The sequence below is a fragment of the Protomyctophum parallelum genome, assembly GCF_964188405.1.
Source record: "Protomyctophum parallelum genome assembly, chromosome: 4".
Taxonomy (NCBI): Eukaryota; Metazoa; Chordata; class Actinopteri; order Myctophiformes; family Myctophidae; genus Protomyctophum; species Protomyctophum parallelum.
In genome coordinates, this window is record NC_139700.1 from 20,146,240 (window position 1) to 20,163,852 (window position 17,613).

Consider the following 17,613-nt stretch of genomic DNA (forward strand, 5'->3'; position numbering starts at 1 on the left):
CACTGAGACCCCCTTTCCACTGGTTGGTTCCAATGGGAACCGGTTCAGTTCTTTTTGGTTTATAGTCCATGAGCCAGAGCTCCAAAATTGGTGGGAAAAACTAGACCTATATTAAATTGTTTATAGGATCAATACAAGTAAATTAATACATGATAACCCTTCCACAGTAGTAGCTTTTTCATATTTTCGATTATTTTGCATATTTTCCTACATTATGCCTCATTTGCATATAAAAGAATGTAAAATTTGTAATACAATAAATCATTGTCTTCATGTAAGTACTCAATTGGGGAAGTTTAATGGTGATAACAATCTAATATAGGTATGGTTTTGCACATTCTATTCATAATTAACCTTCCAATTTTGGAGCTCTGGCTCAAGGACTAAGAACCAAAAAGAACTGAACCGGTTCCCATTGGGAACCAACCGGTGGAAAAGGGGCCTGATCGAGTGCAACCCATAACAGTGTCACAGTCCCCTTTTCGCTGAAGAGCTCTCGAGATCATGTAACTCCACAGCTGTGACATATAGAGGTAATGTCCTGGCCAGACACAGACCCTGTAAACTGAGACACACAACCTCCAGAGGGCATTAAAGGTCTATATATGTGCTAATGGCTGCTGTGTCAGCAGAAAACTCCCTCCCTTAATCACGGAGTTACCATTTGTCCCTCACTGCCCCCTTGTGGGTGCACAATCTTGAGAGCAGGTGCATTTCCAATGAGCTCATCCAGCCCCATGTGTTTCTCCCTGTTCTTTTCCCCCCTACCAGTGGAGGAGATGAAAGCCAAGTCGCACTGGCTATTGTCCAAGCATCCAGCCTAGACTGTGGGGTGTATGGTTGCACCATCACTAACGAATATGGGACTGACACCACTGACTTCCTACTCAGCGTTGACAGTAATTGAGGCCTATTGCAAATGTGATTGATAGATCTGATATTAAGTGATTTTCCCCGTTCTGACTCTGCATTTTATATTTTACAGTTATGTCTGAGATCCTGCTAAAAGACGATTTGGAAGGTAAATCTCCTGCCTGGTGGGATTTAGCTGTTAACAGCATGAGACACCTATTTCCTAGAATGTTATTTAAAATACACAAAAGTGTACAACCCTTGAATCTGGACATTGGTATAAAATTAAATGTTATTGATAAATGTAAATTTCTCTTCTTTGCAGTTGGAGAGGAGATTGAAATGATCCCTATGCTATTTGCTAAAGGCCTTGCAGACACTGGCTCCTGGGGTGAAAGGTTCTTTGGCCGCATTATGACCGAGGTTACACAAATTGGGATGGGATGTGCTCACAAGGCCAGCAAGGTAAAGGTAATCTATGGCCTGGATCCTGTATTTGAGTCTGGAAGCACCTGTATCATCAAAATTAAAAACCCAATTGCGTACGGGACCAAAGAGGGGAACAGCCTGACGGAGAGAAACCAAGAAATTACTAAGCAGGTAAGTGTTTGATGTTGTTTGTTTTGTCTAAATCTCTGTATGCACAATTGCACATACAGTATGATTTTATTTAAATTTATTTAACCTTTTGCAAGTGGGAACTGGCCAAGAGGCAGAAACTAAATTACACTTCAATGCTACAGCGTACATGTCAAATTACACAACATAGCCAAATAATATACATCCATGATGACATACCTCAAGAAACCTTTACAAAATATACCACAAATCTCCAACAATGGTACACTAACAGTGACCAGACCAAGAAAGTGTGCACAGAGCACATACACAATGTACATTTTAAACAGGGGAAAAAAAATATATGGGCATATGCCAAGGCTAGTACACATCCGAACATGTACAAGTGTTGGACTATGTACATTTAAGATGATCCTTTTGAAACTTCTCAAAGGAACTTTCAAGGCCAATTTTAGTCTGAACTGCAGGTCATTCCACGACCAGGGGCCAAATAAAGCAAGACACTTTTTTCCCCCTCAGATTTGAAGCCAGGCGTTTGATCTGAGATTTAGACCATTTTTTACCAAATTTAATTTGGAGGAAATGTAAGGAGGAAGGTCACCAAGAATGGCTTTATAAATGAAAATATACCAATGATGCAGCCTGCGAGATGTGGATTTGAACCACCCAACTGCAGCATAAAACGAACAATGATGTGTATTTAATATATTGTAATTACATTTTGTGACATGATTTGTTTTTCCAGGAGTGCAAAGTTCAAAACATGATTCGGGAATACTGTAAAATATTTGCTGCTGAAGCTAGAGTGCCTGAGAACTTTGGCTGTGCACTAGAGTAAGTAACATTGAATGCTTAAAGTAAAGTTGCAGAATGCAAGAAAGCATGTAAAAAGGAGCATCTTGTGCTTATCGACCTTTTCTTCTGTGTGCCTACAGAGTAATTCCTAAGTACCTGATGTATCGTCCAGCAAACTCAGTACCATATGCCACCGTGGAGAGTGAACTAAACGATGTATTCCTGAAATACTGTTTAATGGATGCTAAAGGCAGGCTGGTCACCAGAACCACCTCTGAGGTGGAGCAGAAATGCTGCACTTTCCAACACTGGCTCCATCAATGGACCCATGGCAACTTACTGGTCACTCAGCTGGAGGGTAATACTACTAATACTGCTGCTACTACAACACAGTCATTGAACTCTGAAAATGGAAAAAATAAATGGAAAATACAAAATACCTATACTGTATTTTCTGATAGCAATCACTGCTACGGAGTGTTTGTTTCTTCAACAGTGGTAAAGTGGTCTCTCTAGCTCGTAATCCATTTTCAGTTCAGGATACCAATTTAATCCAATCAGGAGAGAAAACGCCCCCCCATCACTTCAAATTTGCCTCGTTTATCCTGTATCCTGTTCGAGTTCTCTCTCCTTATTGGATAAAATTGGCATCGTGACCTGAACATTTATTTTCTGTTTACTAAAGAGATGGAGAGACTGTGTGAGTGACCCCTGTTATTTGAAAAAACTATTAATTGTAACAATTACAATCTGGATTATCTATTATCTTATTTGTTTATTTATACATTTCTGCATTTGTTTTGTCCCACAGGTGTTGGAGGAAAGCTTACTAATATTAGAGTTGTGACCAAATCAAAAGGGTTTGTATCTAATTAAATCCATGCAACATGTGTGTGTGTGTGTGTGTGTGTGTGTGTGTGTGTGTGTGTGTGCGTGCGCGCGCACACACACACACACACTCAGTGAGTTCAGGTGAGTGCCAAAGAAGCTGCGCGTGCGTGCGTGCGGACATGCATGGGTGGGTGCGTGCGTGCGGACATGCATGGGTGGGTGTGTGTGTGTGTGTGTGTGTGTGTGTCTGTGTGCGTGCGTGCGTGCGGACATGCATGGGTGGGTGCGTGCGTGCGGACATGCATGGGTGGGTGTGTGTGTGTGTGTGTGTGTGTGTGTCTGTGTGCGTGCGTGCGTGCGGACATGCATGGGTGGGTGGGTGGGTGAGTGCGTGCGGACATGCATGGGTGGGTGGGTGGGTGGGTGCGTGTGTGTGTGTGTGTTGTGTGTGTGTGTGTGTGTGTGTGTGTGTGTGCGTGCGGACATGCATGGGTGGGTGCGTGTGTGTGTGTGTGTGTGTGCGTGCGTGCGTGCGTGCGGACATGCATGGGTGGGTGGGTGAGAGCATGTGTGCATGTGTGTGAATTCAATTCATAATTATTGCTGAGTCACAGTCCCATTAAATAGCGGCTTCTGTTTTTCCAGTTATCAAGGTCTTACGGAGGATGGCTCCCCGAAAGTAATTGAACAATTCCTGGCCCACCATCAATGTAACTACTACTGTGGGCTTCTTGGCCTGCGGCCCCTGAAGACCATGGACAGTCTACAGCAGCCAACCAAGGCAAAGGGCTCCAGAAGCCCCATGCTTAATCGCAAGCTGAGCACAGGCTCCAACAGCCCCCTGCTGCAACGGAAGGGAACCAGTCCACAGATATCCAGGAAGGCAAGTTCTAGTCCACAGGTTGTCAGAAAGACTCAGCAAACAGAGGACAACAAATCGGAAACCAACCCACAAATGTCAACAACCTTGGTGTTGTCCAAATAAGGTAGAAAAGGAAGGATTGTCATTTTCACGCTTCTAGCGTTTCACTGTGACGTTTTGACATTTTTCTTTTCGGTAACACTTGCACCGATGTGTAAATTGGTGAATTACGTAAACAAATGACAGGAAAACTACAAGTTCTTTGTGAACAAGAGAAAATAAGAATGAAAGAGAAGGGATTGCACGTTGATCCCACCACGTGTGTGGGTTATGTAACCTTACTGTGAAATTTCTCAGTTGTTATTACTGCAAGTGGCAACTAACCGGTTTATACTGTATGAGCATGGTTTAAGCCTAGCTCAGACCAAAGATTCACGGTGAGACAAAATACTCATGGCGAGATGAAACCGCAGAGGTCTCTGAAGTACTCCTCGGAAAGCACAGAGGCCAGAGATCACATTCACTGCTACTTCTGACTTTAGTAGAGAAGTCAGATTTTTTTTTCCTGATTTTAAGTGATGGTGTGTAGGAAGGATAAAAGAAATTCCATCATCTCATCCGCAGAAGCTCTCCAGCATAATGTACAGTATCTATTACTAAAAGCTGCAAGGGTCGAGTGCCTCGTCTGCTATCTACATCTGTGATGTATGTACAGTAGGCCATGTGTCATGGGCATTGTTGTCATTTCTAGACATGTGATGTTTAGTTATAGAACAGGTTATGCAATATTGCTCAATGTTCCTAAAACTACAGTAAAGTTGTGCTATGGATTTACTACACCTCTTTAACCTCTTTAAGGATTTTTGTGTGCATTGTTGCCACAAAAGGTTTAGTATATTAAAATAATTTGTACATGTTGATTTTTTAGAAAAACGCAGTTCCATCTTTTAAATACCCTTATTTTAGTCCCTTGTGGGCTGCGTGTGAATGTAAGTGAGAAAGTATGAGGGGCGTACATGAATAAATCTTTGAAGGCACATGCTATTCAGGCCATTCAAATTTACAAGCCAGTTCACAGAAATAAGGAGAGCTTCTTAATGAGTTCCACACATTTAATTAGCTATAGTTAAAACCTGACCCATGGACCATGGGATAAACACATACTTAAAGAAAATTGCTGAAATTGTATGTTGGGGATTTTCAGAAGCCTGTTGACCACTCCTTTGTTGAAATGTGTCATTTTCAGTGCCAGTGTTGTAATTTGGTTAGTTGCTATCAACAATTTTCTTCTTGGGAGATTAGTAATTCCCCTGATTCCATATATTTGCTTGTGTAAATAAATGGGACTTAAACCATTCAAATCCTGTTTTTTTTTGTAAGCAGTTCTACATATAAAAGCTCACATTATCTTTCTTGATGAATTCCAACAGGAGGAAATTTCAACAAGGACTATGTGATTTCCAATTAGCCAACATTTGAGTGAGTGCCTGAAGGAGTGAGTGAGTGAGTGACTGAATAAGATAAATAAATGTGTGGGTTTACAATGTGCACTCTCACTCTTTGGTATGTTATGTGTCAGCTGATTTTCTAAAATAAAAGTATTAACATTTGCATTTATGAATGATCTGCATATTAATTATGAGTGTTTTTCATATTATTTTTTATTATTATTAATATAAAAGTATAATCACGTTTATTAGTTATATTCAATATGAATTTCATACTTAATCTGCATTAGAATACAAATCAATTCACAAAAATTCTTCATTCCTGAATGTGGATATCTGAATACAGTAATTCCTGCGATATTGCGTTGTATGTACAATATGGAATATACAGCAAAAGACAAAAGGTCTTTAAAAGGAGTGTGTCTATACATTTTAAAATCAACATCCGAAAGACATAAAAAAATACAGTGCAATGGTTGGTTATAGTACATGTAAACTGTGTTTAAAATATAAAGCGATCCATAGGTCCAAAGAAACAACAACTACTTACAAACATTATCATAAATAATACCACAACATTTAGTGAAATGAAGATAGACGTTTACTGTTGTGTTCCATGAGCCCTCAAACGAAATGATCCCATTGTTGTTTATTGTGCTGCAAGAGACAATATTCTTACTTTAAGAGAGCCTGTATCATATTTGAAATTTCACTTATTTCTACAGAGTAAAAATATGTGTAAAGACGTTTAAAATCACATAATCCTGTTTTGAAATGTAAAACATTCAAGCTCACCTTCCAAAGAGGTCATTACAGCAATCATTAATGTTCACATCTGTGGCATTAAAAACAGATGTGTTGTTGAACACCTGCACGCAGTCCAGTGGAGGAACAAAGAGGATTCCTGAGAAACAAATTCACAAACACAGAGTATATGCCTGATTGATTAAGGGGGCACGTTCCAACATAATTTGATCGCATGCCGAAAATAGCCGATCAAAAAGTTTGTATCATGGCACACATTGGCACAGATACGACTTGTGAGCTTCTAGTTCTGCTATTTCTGATGCGTGACAACAACGTATAAATCATGATTATGGTTCGGAGACAGGGCAAAGGCACCACATAAATCAGTTCAGTGTTCCAGCTGATTTGAGATTCAGAAATGTAATGCAGAATGTACAGTGCTCACCTGCAACGCATGCATTGATAAGTGATACACAGGTCCCAGTGATCAGGGCTCTCAACACTAAAGATGCAATATCACTTCTTCTGGAGGGACATATAGAGGCTATGATGGAGGAGGAAGCAGACATTAGTCAAATCTCATTATCTAAATACAGCATGTATTACTTCCTTGTAAAGGCATAGCTACAGTAACTGCAGCCACCCCATGACAATGTGAAAGAACCATCCGGTATGGTACTCACATAGGCCTCCAATCATAATACCGATTGAGCTGAAGTTGGCAAACCCACAAAGAGCATAGGTGCAGATAATCTCAGAACGCACCTGCAACAGGCAAAGCCAACATTGTGTCAAGGTTCTCATTTCAGTTACTGTACAGTATGTTTAATCACTAAAGCCCTTTCAACATTTTACAAATGTTCCTTGTTAATACCCACCCTCCAAACAAAATAGCCAATTACAAGCTCACATATAGTGTAACATCTGTGCCCAGAGTCACATTGGTTTCATGTATTTTTGTTTGCTATGCACCATTTTCATGTATTTTATTATTTTCCACCAATCTGCTACGCTATGAATTTTTCTAGTTATCTGCTGGACTATATGCCATGAGAAACCAGTTAGATACATGTGTTGCTATGGCAACAGGCAGTGATTGGGAAGCCCCGCCCACAGCTCACCTGGCTGATGGAGTGAGGGGCAATCACATTGTTTGAGCCACCTGGAGAGATTGACTCTGTCAGTCCAGAGTGGATGTGCAGAGAGACAGAGAGTCTACTGAGGAAGCAAGAGGAATATTTCGCAAGTCTTGCCATATAGCCATTTGGATTATTTCCCTGAAATCGGATTCTACCTTTGGATTTAAAGACCTTTTTGTTTGGATTTCGATCGAGGACGGACTTTGCGTAACCGTGTAAAAGGTGGTAAGAGGAGACTTACCACTACATACATAGCCCCTCTCGGAACCCCCTGGGTCAGCCCAATCCGAACCGAACCGGGCTGACCCGTAGGGTCCCTGTGCGTTACTTTTTTTCGTATGGGAATGTTGGAACGCGGACATAAAGATTCTCTGTAATATCTTGTCCGCGCCGTTTGACGTCTTCTTTTCATTTGCGTTATTCTGAAGGTGTCAACTATAAGTACCTATACATACCGCTGCGACTTCTCTTGTGTCGCGGAAGCCGTTAAGTATTTTTAATCTTTGTTCGACCGATTTGGAAGCTTTGATTCCTCTCTTCCTGCCTTGTTTATTGACATCCAATTGTACCGCCTCCCGCTGCGGGGTTGGCTTGTGCCGACTACGTTCCTGCCTCTGATCTGCTCTGTCATAGCTATAGCGCCACTAGCTAGCCAGATAGGCAGTACAATGAGGTGTCAATAAACAAGGAAGGAAAAGAAGAATCAAAGCGACCAAATCGGTCAAACATAGATTAAAAATACTTAACGGCTTCCGCGCCACAGGAGATATTCGCAGCGGTATGTATAGGTACTTATACTTCACACATTCAGAAGCCCTCACACGAAAAAAAGTCGTCAAAGAGCGCAGACAGGCGTTATCCACAGTGTTTATGTTTTATTTATGTCCGCGTACCAGGTGGCAGGGTAGAGCTGGAACAGGACCCCATGGTCTGGGTCTAAAAAATTTCAGAAACTTCAGTACCATTGGGTTCTGCTTGTAGGGCTACTACACAGCATTGACTAGCCCCACAAGTCAGAACCCAATGGTACTGAAGTTTCTGACATTTTTGAGACACAGTAGCCATGGGGTCCTATTCCACCTCTACCCTGCCACCTGGTACGCGGACATAAATAAACATAAATACCGTCGTATACGTTGTTTCTGAATGTGTGAACTATAAGTACCTATAAATACCGCTGCGAATTCTCCTGTGCCGCGGAAGCCGGTTTTTAATCTTTGTTTGACCGATTTGGTCGCTTTGATTCTTCTCTTCCTACCTTGTTTATTGACACCTCATTGTACCGCCTATCTGGCTAGCTAGTGGCGCTATAGCTATGACAGAGCAGATCAGAGGCAGGAACGTAGCCACGTACAAGCCAACCGCACAGCGCGAGGCGGTACAATAAACGGTAAATAAACAAGGAAGGAAGAGAGGAATCAAAGCTTCCAAATCGGTCAAACGTAGATTAAAAATACTTAACGGCTTCCGCGGCACAGGAGAATTCGCAGCGGTGTACGTTGTAAACTAGAAGTTCACACATTCAGAAGCCCTCAAACGATCAGAAGCCCTCAAACATCGCAGAAACCACGTTACCAAAGCTATTTATGTCCGCGTTCCATCATTTCCATATGAAAACACATCACCGCACAGGGACCCTACGGGTCGACAGCCCGGTTCGGTTCGGATTGGGCTGACCCAGGGGGTTCCGAGAGGGGCTAATTTATTTTGTGGACATTTAAGTTTAGCTTTGGACAGTGCCAGGACACTTGAGCTTCACACCCATCCCTTTGAGGCAGTTTATTTTATTTTGATTTCATTAAGTGACTATTTTGTTATTGAAAACTTTATTTTGTTTTGCGTTAATAAATCACAGTTAAGCTTATTTACTGATTTCTGTAGTGATTATTATTCTGAACTGACCCACCACCTCCCTCATTTTTGCTATAATTGGTTTATTTAATTGTTATTATTGTAACCGTTATAATGGCATCATGCTGGAGCGAGCCCACAATTACGACACTATGTGAGCTTGTAGATCTGCTATTTTCAAAGGACCTTTGGTTATTATTCTTTTATATTTGTGAAAATGTCTGCCTATATAATGACATGCCCCAAATAGTGTTACCATGGTTAAAGTGCTTAACCCTCTAAGACCCAGCGTTGCTTTTTAGCAACAATTTTATTTTAATGAATTACTAAATTATTATTATTTTTCACCTAAACGTCATCAGTGATGTTCATTGCAATGCCATTTCAATGCCATTGGTCATGATATTTGCATATAAATACCCCCCACAGAGGCTGAAATTCACACAAATTAAAAATGTTTGGACTCTGTGCGATTTTGAACATTTTTTAACCTAAGACTTTTGACCTTTACCCTAATAAAAGTAGGTACAATAATTGTAATATATGTTTTTTTGTGATCATTAGAATGTCTAGAACATGTTTTATTCATTATTGTGAAAGATATCCCCCAAATGTAAATTATTAATTTATTATATTATTATATAATTATTATAAATTTTTCATCAAACTTTATTTTTTAATTTTTTTCAACATATTTTTTAGTCTTAGTCCTAGTAGTACAAAGTAGTAGTAAGGTTGAAATCTTTTTTTTGAAAGTAGAAATGAATGCGGGTGTTAGAGGGTTAAGGACAGCAAAGGTGTGTGCGAACTGCAGTCTTCAAAAAAGTCCTCAGCACTTCACTCACAGAAATGCTCTCCCCGACTCCCTGTAGCCTATTGGCTTTCAGTTCAGACAGTTTCTCATATGCCAGGAACTCATTCAGGAACAGCTTGGTGCCAATTAGCTCTGCCACAGTGAAAGACTCTTCAAATGGTATTCCCATTATGAAGGCCACAGGCATAAACAGATAGGAGCAAATCATCTGCAGCCACAAAGAGATGGTATGATGTAGATATTACTAGATTCACTTACAGTTCATTCATACCTGCAGTAAAATAAAGTATATGATACAGTCCAACCTTATCATAATAGCACATCATGTAAATAATATATAGGTTCACTTAATTTTACAGTAATTTACATCAGCAGTAACATTAATCAAATTCAACATAACCTCGTCAAAACATGATCACATTTCAGTCTTCAGAGCACCTAAAATTGTGATTATTATATGTCGGCATACCTCAAATGAGATTTCAGGATATCCCACCATACCACCAAGCCATGTCAAAGCTGAATTGATGAACGCCAAGATGGCAATAAAAGCTATCAAGTTTGCTGCTATGTTAGCAACCAGGCCTATTGATACAGACGCTCCATTACTAGCAGCCTCCAGGACGTTCCGCTCATCACTGAAATTAAAACCAAACAAAACAAATCCTTTCTGTTTTAAAAACTTGAATAAAAAGATTTTGAAAAGAATAGAAAACAAATAAGGTTGTAACACAGAATGAATCAGAATGATAAACGATTAAGCAAAAGCTTTATACACACCCACAAGCTACTTTAATGTCTTTTTCTGACTTAAACTTGGACTCCTCTGTCTCAGGGTAAGAAAGTTTGGCAATGGCCAAGGCACAGGGAGCAGCCATCACAGATGCAGATATCAGAGAGGATGCATCAATCTGCAACGTGTGAAGAAGGTTGATGCACACTCAAGAGTGGAGTCATGTCAGAGTTATGACCTAATTCATACTTTGTTCTAAGACTGTGCCACTCACATTTTCTGGTTGAAATGTATTTGTTTATGGTGTGACATAGTCATACAATGAAGTTAAAAATATCCAGTTGTCGAACATCTGTGTTATCTAGGGATGGAGCTCGTTAATTTTGATTGATAATGAGCGAAGAAACTGTTAACTGGTTAATATGTATACTGTCACTTTAAAAGCGTAATTTGTTTACCTGATTGGCAGGTATCGATACACTTTTAGACCGACATGTTTGTGCTGACACAAACAACATCTCATTTATTTCTTGATTGTATCTTGTCTTGTCTTGTTTAAACATGACGTCATGGGCAGCTATGCTCGATAACAGGCTTGATAAGCCCAAAGCTTGATACCAGGTACTTAATAAGCTTGTTATCGGTTATTATGCTTTTTAAATGGTGTGGAAAATAAAAACATTTGAAACCCTTCAAGTTCAATGCACTGCTATGTACTTGATTGTACTCCATTATTTATTGGTGATAATATCAATTAAATGTATCTTTACAATTTAATATTTTTTGTGTGTTTAATGTAGGCATACAGTATACTTAAGCAAGCACAAGGAAGATCAACTTACGCCAAATGAAATAAATGCCCCCATAACACTGCCTGCAATGGTGGCAAACCCACCAACCATAACAGCGTGGACCTCAGATTTGGTCATGTCCTTCAGGTATGGTTTGATGAGCAGAGGAGCCTCAGTCTAATGAACAGAGTATGGACAGAGTTGGTGGTGGATTTATGCAATAATATATGGGCACATAATGCCACAACAATATGGATAATATAGCAGGTGCCAGGGCTTTTTCTTTGCACTCTATTTACTTAACCATTGACCCTGTGTTTGTTAACTAAAGTTCATGGCATGCCATTTACTCTGATCTTTCACTTTGTCGCTCTGGATAAGAACAAATGTTCTTATGCCTAAATTGTTCTTAACGCCTAAATTGTATCCACCTAAGGCCTAACCTATACTTAACTTAATTCACTGGTAGGAACCACACTCGATAACCTCAAATACAAGCTACTAATGGACTGCTCTACAAATTAAGATGAAACACTGAATTTAAAAAGGCAATTGCCGTTTGCTGTCATGTCAGGACATTGTTTTATGCAACATTATTTATTTGTGATTTATATTAGGATTGTTTGTATATTTTGTATTCATTTATTTAAAGTGCAACACAAATAAGGTTATGCTTCAGGTCTAATGTAGTCCAGAATACCTGTCCAACAAATATGTTGCCAGCAACACTCAAGGTCTCAGTGGGGGAGGTTCCCATCGTTATCTCCATAATCCATGATATCTGTGTGGACAAAAACATGTGGCTTAACAGCAAACCTGCACTAAAATAATGATATATAAACTGTATAAATAGAAAATGTCCATGAGGAATCTTTTTTTTTTAAGATATATGAATAAATATACTTCATAGACAACAAATATAAAACAAATAATATATATTTGTGTAGGGAGCACAGGTACGTAATATCCTTATCAGCACACTGTACAGTACTGTACCAGTGTACTGTGCCAGTTGTTCCTATTTGCCCACGGACCCTGTCATCTATAAGCTCATAACGTGTCGCATTATTATTTTAAATATGGTGATTACTTTATTTTATTTACTATAGTCCTACTAGATCCCAATAAATTATATCTGGCCACAAAAGATCACAGGATCTATTGAATGTGACAAACTGACAAATTGAGCCTACGACACACAGTATGGAATCCCCCTAGTACCTTTACCTTCACATTCAGTAGATCCTGTGATCTTTTGTGGGCAGATGTAATTTCCTGGGGTCTAGTAGGACTATAGTATATTAATAAAAAAAGGACATATTTAGCCCCATGTTCGAATGCCCCCTGGTGTATAAAACAGAAAATCCAACAATTCTGGAATCCTAGGGATGGAGCTCGTTAATTTTTATTGATAACGATCACCTTATCGATCAGGCTTATCGAGCCGGGTTCTTGTCGAGTCCATTATCGAGCATTTTCTATTATTTTGTGGAAAAATGGGAGATGACAATACATTCTGAAGAGAACCAGTATCTTTTACTAGGGCCTTCAACTACAGTACTTTTCTAACAAACGGAAGGCAATTGACCTTTTTACCAATAAAATAATATTAAAGGAACTGTTAACTGGTTAATACTGTACAGTATGTGTACAGAGTAGACAGTGACTTTAAACACGTAATGTTGTTTACTCTGTTGGCAGGTATCAATACACTTTTAGACATGTTTGTGCCAGTGTGGGCGATTATCTTGATCGCCTCTTGTCTTGATTGTTTAAACATGACGTCATGGGCCACTATGCTCGATAACAGGCTTGATAAGGCCAAAGCTTATTGATAACGGGTACTCAATAAGCTTGTTTCCTGATTTTTTTGGGTATCGGTTATCGAGCTCCATCCCTACCCGTACCCCACTTTGAGAACCACTGCTGTAAAGACTGTGCCTATAATCAAATAAGAAGTCCTTAAAGGCCATTTCCATGGGTGTTATCTTAAAACTAGTTTAAAAAGCAGGTGGCTTGCGCACATCCAGTTCCTGGCTGGTGCTGGACAAAGGTAGATACATACCATGAAGAAGTGGTCCGCACACAGGCTTTGCTCCAACAGTGTTTATTGTGTTAAAAATGGTGATCACCTGTTTCAGCCGTTCACGGCCGAAACGTTGTGTCTTAAATAACTTATAATGGTGTTTTAACACAATAAACACTGTTGGAGCAAAGCCTGTGTGCGGACCACTTCTTCACTGTATGTTATCTTAAAACGCCCTAGTTGGCCTAGTGATGTGATGCAATACCCTGAAGAAGGAATTTGCATCTGCATGCCAAGATGTTGGTTGTTTTTATTCTCTGCGTCCATAATAAACTTTATTGGCACTTAATTCGGCTATAATGAGTGTGTGGCCATGTTGACGTCTCTAGAATTCTAGACACTTGGAACAGTTAGCGATGTACTGTACCTTTATTATGAGCCACTGCATTATTCCAAGAAAGTACAGGACTGACATCACACTACTGAAGAACACAACGATGGGCAACGCCTGAGAAAGCAAATGATTCAATTAACACAGGGTTTTACTGTGTGGATTTGAAACACTTAATTAACCACTTCACACAATATACTTTTGTCGTACGACAAATAGCTAACAAAATACAAGCTTACAAAATGTCACAAATCAATGAGTTGTGGACTTGTAGATCTGCTATTTTCACAAAGTTGAAGTTGTTTAAGGGAAATAATTGTGTGTGTGTGAAATCCTTTGTGATTTATTTTGGGTGATAATGAAATGCACAAAACAGGGAGACACAAAGCCAAAGCGCCATGCACTGCCACTGACCTGGAATGCAAAAATGCCTGTGATCAGGTTATCTCCAAAAACGAACGAAGAACCAGCTTTTGTGTAGTCGAGAAATATCTGAAATGAAAATCCAGAAGAAAAGTATTAGCTGCACATAATAAGTGACATATCCATGTGCATAATGACATTACATGACATGTACAAATGATTTGGGAATTGGGACTAATGCAGTGGAAAAGTCTAGATGATGTTGTTAAAGGCACAGGCTGTTAAATAAGTGGCACATACAGTATGCACAAGCGTGCATACTGTATGTGCCACTGATTTAACTACTACTGTATAGGAGTCTATACAGTATGTAGGTACTGCTATTGTATATCAGGTGGGAGGGGGTGGGGGTTGACAAATAATAATGGCCCATGGTAAGTAAAATAAATCTTCCAACTGCATACCTGCACTTGGTCTCCAAGCCATTGGAAAGCTATGAGTCCTGGCTCTGTTCTTATGACAAAAAGCCCAATGCAAAACTGCAAGCCAAGACCCCAAAACACAGTCCTCCATGACACCTATGAAAATTCAGAACGGAAACATGTGTGCACAACACGCAGCATTACACAACATAAATATGAAGGCTATTAGCTATCGTTGCTGTCAGGTGTTGATGTCCAAAACTGTTATTTTCAAAATTCTAATAAGAAAATAGGACACTGTAGTATGGCGAAGTTGGGCATTAATTTAGGGGTCAAAAACATTAAAACTTAAAATATGGAGATAAGACGTTTCTTCCTGACAGCAACGGTATCCAAAGTCTAAGAAAAACAATGTACAGATAACAGGAGAGATAGCAGACAAGCACTTCAGCACGAGGTCACATGAATGGTCATTTACACGTCTGGCGTGGGGAGGATTGACTCATTTAAAAACCTACCGCTGCCCTGTGCACTGAGAAGATGAACAAAACCAGGATGAACGCACAGACACCTCCAAATGAGATGAGCTGTTCTGGACGTTTACTTGTGTCTATCCAGAGCCAGGCAACAAACCCAATCACGGCCACCAGGATAAACACCCTACATCAGGACATCAGGAGACAATTACGAATTTAGGCATTTTTAAGATATTCGTATTTAGAGTGACTTACAAAAAGTGTATATAATAACACTATCCTCTCAGCTCCTTACCATTTGAAACCTATATGCACATATACTGTAGGTCTCGATCTATATATCTATATAACTATAACATATTGTATTTACTCACCATTTAATCCATCTCAGGTTAGACTTGAAGCATCTTACTGCAGGTTTGAAACACCGGCTAATGCTTTCCCCTTTGTATTTCTTCACAAGGTTGTAGGCAGTGGACACAACTGCCACACTGGTTAAAACTACAAGGGCAACGGCCCTCTGGAAGTCCATTACACATGCTGTGATGAAGTACGCCACATAACCTGCGGCAGATAAACAAACGTGCTTAGTTACAAATGAGTACAACATAGTCTGGGATGATGCCATGAACAATGCCTGAGCAATCTTACAGAAACCTTTATATGATTTATGCTGTTTACGTTGTTCATCCATGATGTCTTGTTTCCTTGTCTTGCTTCTTAGTCAGTTGATACAGGTTTGTGTGAAGCAAAATAAAACCAAATGAATGCAGTAAGAGTATGAAATATGAAAACGTATACTGTACCTGCTCCAAGTATGCCCAGCACAATGTGTTTGAAGGTGTTGGAGCGAGCTTTAATAAAATCCTCAATGGCCGTAAGCGGCTTGGAAATCTTGCTGTAGTGCAGATCAAATTAGAGGTTAGTGCACAGCACGCTACAAACAATCATTGTTAAATGGAAAATCTAAATTTTCATTTTGATTACTTTTCCTCTACTTTTTCACTTTGATTGAAGTTTCACTGCTCAATATTTCTGATATAATAGACTCCACTACCTATATCGTATATTGTAGTTGTTGATTTAATAGTTTTTTACACTGGAACACATGACATCTAAATAGTATGCAACATCATGGTACAATAATTGTTTTTTAATACACAATGCAAACATTGCATATTATGATTATTATTATTATGTTTTGCACTATAATACAAAGTACTATACTGTCACAATGACTTTATCCAAAAGAAATAACTGAAGTACAAACCTCATGTATGATGCCTGTCTGTTGCGAGTTTCCTCCTCTTTGATACTGCTAATAGCAGAGATGTCATCCCCCTGAGAAAAATAAATGGCAATTAGATTCAAACATTCCATTCAAACCATGTAATTTGAAAATGAAAATGTCCTTTTGAAATACCTGCATTTCAAGAGCCAGATTGTCCACACCATTTCCATTGGCATGGGTCACAGATTTGAGCTCAGTACTGTTGGCTTCTACTGGAAAAACAATCAATGAGTCAGTGTTCACTAATACTTGCAAGTCTTTGGAAAGTGAACAGCTACCGCAACTTGGAATACCAAGCAAGTAAGAAGTTGTGTTTGTATTTCCTCAGTGAGATAAAAAACCCTGTAAGATAATTCCACACTATCCTTGTGTATATATTGTGAAGAATGGTACACAGAAAAACTAAACAAGTTCAAAAACACAAGCAGTGTGTTAAGAAAAGCAGAGCTAATAGCTTACTCATTGTGCGTCTTCTTACCCAGCAGCACAAATGCTGTGTTGTAAAATTCTGTGCGGGGAAAATATAGTCTCCCCTCCATGTAAAATCTTATCATTAATTAACAGACATGTTACGTGCTGCACAGATCAGTTTCATAGGAAGTACTTGACATAAGGATGTGATATTGCATTGATAATGATATGATGGGCCATATAAAATCATTTTTTTATTTGAGGCAATATAGAATACGCCTTTTTATCTTCAAATGATAAGTTGTGATATTCCAAAACAACACATAGTCTATTAATCATAGCTGACTTTGGGCGATTAATCATAGCTGACTTTGGGCTTTACCAAGGACTACGTGTCTAGCAGACCGTGTGAGGTAGCCTATATTATATTAGTCTATACTACTACAGTAATGAACATGCCTCAGGAGATTGTTATAAAGTCATAAATGCTAATGATAGCTGCTAGTGTGCGGTTTTCCACAACTAATCAGTTGACTAAAAAGTGCTATTTACTTTGTGTACACAAGATGACAGCATTGTGCAATATGAATTCTATAATTAAACACATTTGACTGGACAATTTCACACATTTTGTTAGTTGACTGAGACACAACAAATGAATACCTGGGCATATGGATAGATATGGAACACATCTTATCTCAGAAGCCACTCGATGGAGTCTACCTCTCCAAAGATGGTTTTCTTACCCATCACTGTCTGTAAGCTTTATGAAAAGGTCGGTTGGCCATCAG

At 39.3% G+C, this 17,613-nt stretch overlaps 2 protein-coding genes across 3 annotated transcripts in view; one reads left to right on the top strand and one right to left on the bottom strand.

Annotated features, from left to right (window-relative positions):
* Positions 1-5,532, top strand: part of alpk3a (alpha-kinase 3a) — a 20,383-nt gene extending 14,851 nt beyond the window's left edge. For both annotated transcript variants that reach the window (XM_083763392.1, XM_083763393.1), the window contains 7 exons: positions 772-899; positions 986-1,021; positions 1,178-1,452; positions 2,177-2,265; positions 2,367-2,584; positions 3,038-3,086; positions 3,703-5,532. In XM_083763392.1, coding sequence (XP_083619518.1) covers positions 772-899; positions 986-1,021; positions 1,178-1,452; positions 2,177-2,265; positions 2,367-2,584; positions 3,038-3,086; positions 3,703-4,042 — 1,135 coding nt within the window. In that variant the 3' untranslated portion in view covers positions 4,043-5,532. The remainder of the gene's footprint in view (positions 1-771; positions 900-985; positions 1,022-1,177; positions 1,453-2,176; positions 2,266-2,366; positions 2,585-3,037; positions 3,087-3,702) is intronic.
* On the bottom strand, positions 4,371-16,395 carry slc28a1 (solute carrier family 28 member 1; the record flags this gene model as incomplete). The annotated part of the gene is made up of 17 exons (XM_083762713.1): positions 4,371-4,409; positions 5,973-6,024; positions 6,163-6,271; positions 6,560-6,658; positions 6,798-6,879; positions 9,950-10,126; positions 10,388-10,556; positions 10,699-10,829; positions 11,494-11,619; positions 12,143-12,223; positions 13,896-13,976; positions 14,274-14,351; positions 14,687-14,800; positions 15,163-15,304; positions 15,495-15,684; positions 15,927-16,018; positions 16,391-16,395. The coding sequence occupies 17 exons, from the start codon at positions 16,393-16,395 to the stop codon at positions 4,371-4,373; spliced, it is 1,767 nt and encodes a 588-aa protein (XP_083618839.1).
* Positions 16,396-17,613: the final 1,218 nt, after the last annotated feature.